Consider the following 7,181-nt stretch of genomic DNA (forward strand, 5'->3'; position numbering starts at 1 on the left):
AGATGTAAGTTCTGGAAGCATGGCTCAAATGCTAGAAAAAAAATGTTTAGCAAGTCCCATGCCCTTACTTCAAACTCCAGAGCTACCCCTCAAAAAGGAAGAATCAAGGGGCTGGGGATATGGCCTAGTGGCAAGAGGGCTTGCCTCGTATACATGAAGCCCTGGGTTCGATTCCCTAGCACCACATATATAGAAAACGGCCAGAAGTGGCGCTGTGGCTCAAGTGGCAGAGTGCTAGCCTTGAGCAAAAGGAAGCCAGGGACAGTGCTCAGGCCCTGAGTCCAAGGCCCAGGACTGGCAAAAAAAAAGGAAGAATCGTACCCTACCACCTCCATTCCACAAGTCATGTTTTTTATATCTACTATATCACATGTCTATCCATATTTTTGAATTTCTCAAGATTGCAAACGAGTTCATGAGTTCATGAGTAGCATGCTAGATCATCGAGTTTAGTATTTATTTAATACTGAGTTCAACACTTATTTCCTCATTTTTCTCTTTTCTTTTTTGCTTGAAGAAGACAAAATTTACATATAGTGAAATATACAAATCCAAAGTTAGTACTCAGGGATTTTTTTGGGGAGGTCAAACCTATTGCCTCAGACATGCTGGCCAAACATTACCACTGAGCCCATCCACAAATTTCATCATCTCTCTGTGCCTCAATTTCTTCTTAAAGTTTTCCTGAGGACTAAAGGAATTACATATGAAGGACATAGATCTGTGTTTGCTACAAGCTAGGTACTATTTATTTATTTGCTATATTATTGTTGTTACTACTCAGGTTCAGAGAGATCAACAAGAAAGGAGATTGCTCAGTGCCAGGGACTCATGCTTGTAATCCGAGGACCCTGGTTCAAAGCCATCCTGGGTATAAAAATCTGAGAGACTAACCAGCTAACCAGCAAAAAGCTGGAAGTACAGGTGTCACTCAAGTGCCAGAGTGCCTGCCTTACGCCAAAAAGCTCAGAGAGAAAGGCCCTGAGTTCAAGCCCCAGTATCAGCACAAAAACAAAAGTGGGGGAAAATGTTCTGAGACCTCTCCTTGCCCTTCCTGGCAGCCAGGTTTTCTTTCCTGAAGTCCTGTTCCTCCTGAATTCCTCCCTACCTCTTCCATTCATTTGGTCCTTGTTGTTTGTTTTGCTCATTCATTCATTTCATTCATTCACCATTTCCTTCATTTATTCTTAACTTTTAGTAAGTTCCTACTAAACTTAGGAACTTACTAAACTTACTAACTTTCTAGATTGAAGCTTTCTTTTCTTTTCAGTATGAGGGGATAGTATTTGAGCCTGGGGACACAGGCATGCTTTACCCCTTGAGTCCTGCTCCTAGCCCTTTAGTTTTTGAGGGAAGGTCTCCCCAACCTTGCCTAGGCTAATGTGTGTGTGTGTGCATATATATATATATATATTATGTCAGTCATGGGGCTTGAACTCAGGGTCTGGAGGCTGTCCCTGAGCTCTTCAGCTCAAAGTCAGCACTCTGCCACTTTGACCCAGAGCACCACTTCCGGTTTTCTGGTGGTTAATTGGAGATAAGAGTCTCATGGACTTTCCTACTTGGGCTGGCTTTTACACAGTCCTCAGATCTCGGCCTCCTGAGTAGCTAGGATTACAGACATGAGCCACTGGTGCCCAATGCCTAGGCTAATCATGAATTTGAGATTCCCCTGCCTCCACCTTAAGAGCAGCTGAGATTACAGGTGTGTAGTGCAATGCCCATCTTAGACTGAAGCTTTCTGCGGTAGGGGCATGCCTCATTGTTTTTGCTTCATTTTTATGCTTTGTAGAAAAGGAAGTAATGCTTTGTTTCCGTCCTCAGGGTGAGGGGGAGTGCCCCCCTTTATGAAGCTGCCATTGATGTAGACTGACTTAACTCTGCCATTCCCACTTGATGCTAGGTAGTGGGGTGAGCAGGAGAATGAGAAGAGATCTCTTCAAAGTGGGATATGTTCTCTCCAAGGACACATCACTCAAGACTTCAGTTTTTGCCCTCCTACTTCAGCCCTTGTCTGCAGACTTTCTTCCAACACCAATTCTGGGGCGTGGAAGAATGCACGCTAGCCCGGTGCTGGTGGCTCACTCCTGTAATCCTAGCTACTCAAGAAGCTGAGATCTGTGGTGAGTCAGCCTAGGCAGAAAAGTCCATGAGATTCTTTTCTCCAATGCATGAAGTAGAGCTGTGTCTCAAATCGGTAGAGTGCTAGCCTTGAGCAAAAAAGCTCAGGGACAGTGCCCAGCACCTGAGTTCAAGCTCCACAACTCACCCCACCCCCAAAAAGAATGCAAGCCACTTTGGGTTTCTGTGTTGTCATTATAGTCTTGTAATTGGTCTTTTTGCAAGCTACCATCTCTTCCTAGGCTTCCTTTCCTCTGACCCATCTCTAGCCCCTCTTCAGCTCTACTTTGAAAGCCTCTCTATAGTAATGCCTTCCCCAGTTCGGAGAACCCGGGCATCCATCTGCCCCACCCAGCTCTGGGTAAACAGGAAGCTGGGTGAGGGGAGCAGGGGTGTTTGGAAAGTCCCAGCCAGGTGTATGGGTCTACAGGGAGGAGGTAGCCCCACCCCTAGGGTATGAAAGCCCCCTGACTGTGGCCCTGGGCCAGTCTAGATGGGGGCTTCAGAGCTGCAGAGCCGGGGTGAGACTCTCCAGAGGAGAGGCTGCCTCCTGCTGGCTGTAGCAGGAGCCACTTTCCTGGTAACCCTGCTGCTGGCAGTACCTATCACTGTCCTGGCCATGTTGACCTTGGTGCCCCAGGAACAGGAAAGCCGGGTGAGTGGCACTGGCAGACCCTTGAGAGTTACATGGTAGTGCTTACTGACCTCGGGCTGTGCTTGCAGTCTTTCGGTGTCTCATAGGCAGCGGGCTCTGATGGTTGGCTGTCCTTGGTGGAAATGCCTTGTCTGTCTCTCTGCTGATTCTTTCCATGTTCCTGTGAGGCTGTGGTGTCTTCATGTCTCCAAACTCCTTCCTGGTTTTCTGTCTGTCTCATCTTCTCTTCCGAAGATACACTCAGGCCTCGGCCTTTCCACCCAGACACCTATGCATTCGCTTCTAGGAAGATGTGCACTAGGGGAGTGGGGTAAACCCTAGGCCTGGGTCTTGGCTCCATGGTGGGTCTGTGCTGGGGTTGGCATCCGCTGGAACTGAACTCTGGGCACTTTGGCTCCACCCAACCAGGTAATGGAGACGGCAGGCCTGGGGGCACAGCGCCAGCAAGGACTGAGTAAGTGCAGACCACTTTCCCCTCCGGTTCTCCAGCCTCTCAGATCCCCAGCTCCCCGCTGCATCCTCCACGAGCCAGGGGACCCATCCCCAAGCCCCGACCCTCTCAGAGGGTGCATGTGTGGAAAACCATTCTGCTCCCAATTGTGGACTCTTCTCCAGTTCCAGGGGTTCAAGAGGCGTCGGAGAAGGAGCCAGAAACAGATCTCAGCCCCAGACCTCCGGCTGCCCACCTCATAGGTAAAGATCCTGGTAGATCTGAGTAGACGTTTCAACAGTCCGAGGTGCCAGCTCCGCCCGCCTGCCCTCCCCCCCCCCACCCCCACCCCGCCCAGAGTCCCTCGGCTCTGCTGCTGCAGCCTTGGGCTTCCCAACCCTTCGCCACCTGTAGCGCCCACCCTGATCCTCGCCCGAGCAGGCAGAACCTGGCCCCGATCCGCCGGGCCAGTCCCCAACCCCTACCCCCTCTCTCCTGCAGGGGCTCCGGCGAAGGGCCAAGGGCTGGGCTGGGAGGCGGAGAAAGAAGAGGCGTTCCTGAGCAGCGGGGCGCGGTTCTCGGGCGCCGGGGGGCTGGCGCTGCCGCTGGACGGCCTGTACTACCTCTACTGCCAGGTGGGGTACCGGGGCCGGGCGCCGGCCGGCAGAGCCCCGCGGGGCGGCGCCTTCACGCTGCGCAGCTCCCTGTACCGCACCGGGGGCGCCTACGGGCCCGGCAGCCCCGAGCTGCTGCTGGAGAGCGCCGAGACCGTGGTCCCCGGCCGGGGCGCCGCGCCCTTCTGGTTCACCAGCGTGGGGTTCGGCGGCCTGGTGCGGCTCCGGGGCGGCGAGCGGGTCCACGTCAACATCAGTCACCCCCAGATGGTGGACTACCGGCGAGGGAAGACGTTCTTCGGGGCCGTGATGGTGGGGTGATGACCTCCGGCTTCCCCGGATTGGGGGGGAGGGGGAATGACTGCGTGGGGCGAATGCGGGGATCAGCTCAGTGATCGGGGACCGGGACACCTAGGGCTCCGTGGCAGTGGGGGGAAACGTTTCGGGGGAGATGCGTCCTGGAACTGATTTTGGAACCTGGTGAGAATAATAAAGACTCAAAGCATTGGTGCCGCCAGCGCAGAGGCGGAGGTGCGAAGCGAACCTTTGTTCTGGGGAGCAGGAGGTTTGCCGGGGGATCCAACCCTTTGTCTCATGCGTTCCAGGCAAGCAGAGGACTCGATGCTATGCCTCCTGCCCCGTGGGCATGTCCTGATTCGGTGCACCGGAGTGGCATCTCTGCATTTTTCCTACCTCAGGAAATCACTGATTACAAATGGCCCTTGTCCCACCCACCCACCCCTGCCTGCCTCCGAGCCCCACCCACCGGGAGGCAAAGCCACCTCACCTCATGGCTGAGTCCAGTTGGAGGGTGGAAGGAAGGGGCCTAGTTAGACCTGGCAGCCCTGCCAGGCATCCTGCTCTTCAGGGCCAAGTAGTCCCCACTGGAGTCTAGCTGTACTCTTTTCTCCTGGATGTGTGCCCCCGCGGTGAGGGGTCACTAGGGAAGGAGGTACGTGTCACTCAGAAATGATCGGCGTCAGGTGCCAATGGCTCACACCTTAGTAAAGATCTGGAGATCACTGAAGCTAGTCCTGCACAAGAAGGTCCAAGAGACTCTTATTTCCAATAAACTATTTAAAAACAAACAGAAGTGGAGCTGTGACTCAAGTGGTAGAGTGCTACCCTTGAGCAAAAACAAAACAAAACAAAAAGCTCAGGAACAATGTCCAGGCCTTAAGTTCAAGCCCTAGACCAGCTCAAAAAGAAAAAGAAAGGGCTGGGAATATGGCCTAGTGGTAAAGTGCTCGTCTGATATACATGAAGCCTTGGGTTAAATTCCTCAGCACCACATATATAAAAAAAAGAGCCGGAAGTGGCTCAAGTGGTAGAGTGCTAGCCTTGAACAAAAAGAAGCCAGGGACAGTGCTCAGGCCCTAAGTCCAAGCCCCAGGACTGGCAATAAATAAATAAATAAATAGATAGATAGAAGAAGAAATGACCAATGGCAGAAGAAAACCCTAGTATGGCTTAGGAAGTCTTGGGGTGGAGCCCAGCAGCTCTTCCCTGCTGTCTTTCTGAAAACCCCTTTGTCCTCTAACCAAGGAACACTTACCAAGGTTGTAGGATCTGAAGGGAGGAAAGAGGCTAATGGAGATACAAGGAGAAGGTGTTTGAGGGAGATGGGGAGGGGCCAGGAGCCTGTGGTTGGAGCCCAAGGACACCAGGGGAGGCCTAAGGACCAGGAGGTGAAAGAAACTGATGCCACTGAGTTCCTTCTAGGGTGGGATGGAAAGTCTTCACCCTTGGTTCACACTTAGATTTTCCTTCCCCAAAGTGGGCAAGTGGTATGGGGCCCTTAGGGTGAGTAAGCAGTTCCCCGCCCCCCATCATGACCAACTTTCAACCCTAGGTTGCCAGAGGCAGAGGGGGATCCAAGGCCCTATCTAGGTCACCCCAGTGGGTCACCCCACCCTCTGTAGCATACCACATAGTTGTTTTTCCTCTCCCTGGCAACCCAGCTTCAGTGGGGGCTCCCACTCACTGGGCCTATATTTCTGATTCCATATTTGTCTTTGTCTCTGTGTCCTAGAGAGCCTTCCTTTGTCGTGGGAGGATGACAAAGACTTGCTTGGCCAATCTTTAACCACTTCTATGTCTAATTTGTAAACTTACACAATCTAGGTTTAGTTAGTTTTGTTGGTTTTTTTTTTAAACAACAACCAACAAACCCCTATCTTGCTTGCTTTAAAAAATTTTTTTTTGGTACCAGTTCTGGGGTTTGCATTCAGGGCCTGGGTGCTGTCCCTGAGCTTTTGTGTTCAAGGCTAGTGTTCTAGTCCTTTGATTCACGGCTCCATTTCTGGCATTTTGGTGGTTAATTAGAGATAAGAGTCTCACAGAGTTTCCAGTCTGGGCTGGCTTTGAACTTTGATCCTCAAATCTCAGCCTCCTGAGTAGCTAGGATGACAAGCTTGAGCCACTGGCACGTGGTTCTTTATCTCTCTTTTCTTTTCCTTTCTTTCTTTCTTTTCTTCCTTCTTTCTATTTCTCTCTTTAATTACCTTTAAGTAGTTGTACAAAGAAGTTTCCTTTTTGTTCCCCCTCAATAGTACTCATGTTCGAACTCTTTACAGTTTGAACTATGCCTACCTCCTAGCCCCTTCTTGGTATCTGATCATCTTTTCTATTTGGTCAGGTGCCTCACCTTCTACCATCCCCCTGGGGTGAGGTCTGACCCTCCTGGCCTGTCTCAACAAGTGTCTTATCAAATTGGTTCAGGAAGAATCAGCCTGCCCCTCCCTTCTCTTTGCTCTTAGTTATTTTCCATCCATTGACACCCCTGTTCTCTTCCCCCTTGCCTATGCTGTATTCAGAGTTGAGCCTCGCAAGACACAATGACAGTAATCCCCACACCTATCCATGGTTCTGAATATAGGCTTCCTTACTGTGCTTTAACAAGTACTATTGCACAGTATTTTGGCTGTTTTTGTTTTTGTGCTAATACTGGGGTTTTTCCTCAGAGCCTGGCCAGTGCATTGTCCTTTAGCTTTTTCAAAGCTCAAGGCTGGAGCTCTACCATTTCAGCCACAGCTTCAATTCCAGATGTTTCATGGTTAATTGGAGATTAAAAAGTCTCATGGATTTTCCTGCCCTGGCTGGCTTTGAACCTCAATTCTTACATTTTAGCCTCCTGAATAGCTAGGATTACAAGCCTTAGCTACCAGCACCTGGCCATACTGTTTTGTTTTGGTCTGGTGCTGGAGATGGAACCCAGGACCTTACACATTGATTGATTTATTTCCTTTAGCAAAGTACTTTGTACTTCTCTTTCCAGTTTACCATTTCTCACCCCTCCCCAAATTTGTCAAAAAGATCAATGAGATCAAAGTTGTCAAGTGAATGCTTTGCTTACTTTTTG

General features: G+C 50.6%; 1 protein-coding gene across 2 annotated transcripts; it reads left to right on the top strand.

Annotated features, from left to right (window-relative positions):
* Window positions 1-2,395: 2,395 nt before the first annotated feature.
* Window positions 2,396-4,141, top strand: Ltb (lymphotoxin beta). 2 transcript variants are annotated; one of them, XM_048348183.1, is made up of 4 exons: window positions 2,396-2,776; window positions 3,185-3,230; window positions 3,392-3,469; window positions 3,708-4,141. In XM_048348183.1, exons 1-4 carry the CDS (start codon window positions 2,615-2,617, stop codon window positions 4,139-4,141), a joined length of 720 nt encoding a protein of 239 aa, XP_048204140.1. In that variant the 5' UTR covers window positions 2,396-2,614. The 2 variants fall into 2 exon arrangements, with proteins under 2 accessions (XP_048204140.1, XP_048204141.1); XM_048348184.1 differs by lacking the exons at window positions 3,185-3,230; window positions 3,708-4,141 and having other exon boundaries at window positions 2,409-2,776; window positions 3,398-3,469.
* Window positions 4,142-7,181: the final 3,040 nt, after the last annotated feature.

This window comes from Perognathus longimembris, chromosome 6 (genome assembly GCF_023159225.1).
Source record: "Perognathus longimembris pacificus isolate PPM17 chromosome 6, ASM2315922v1, whole genome shotgun sequence".
Taxonomy (NCBI): Eukaryota; Metazoa; Chordata; class Mammalia; order Rodentia; family Heteromyidae; genus Perognathus; species Perognathus longimembris.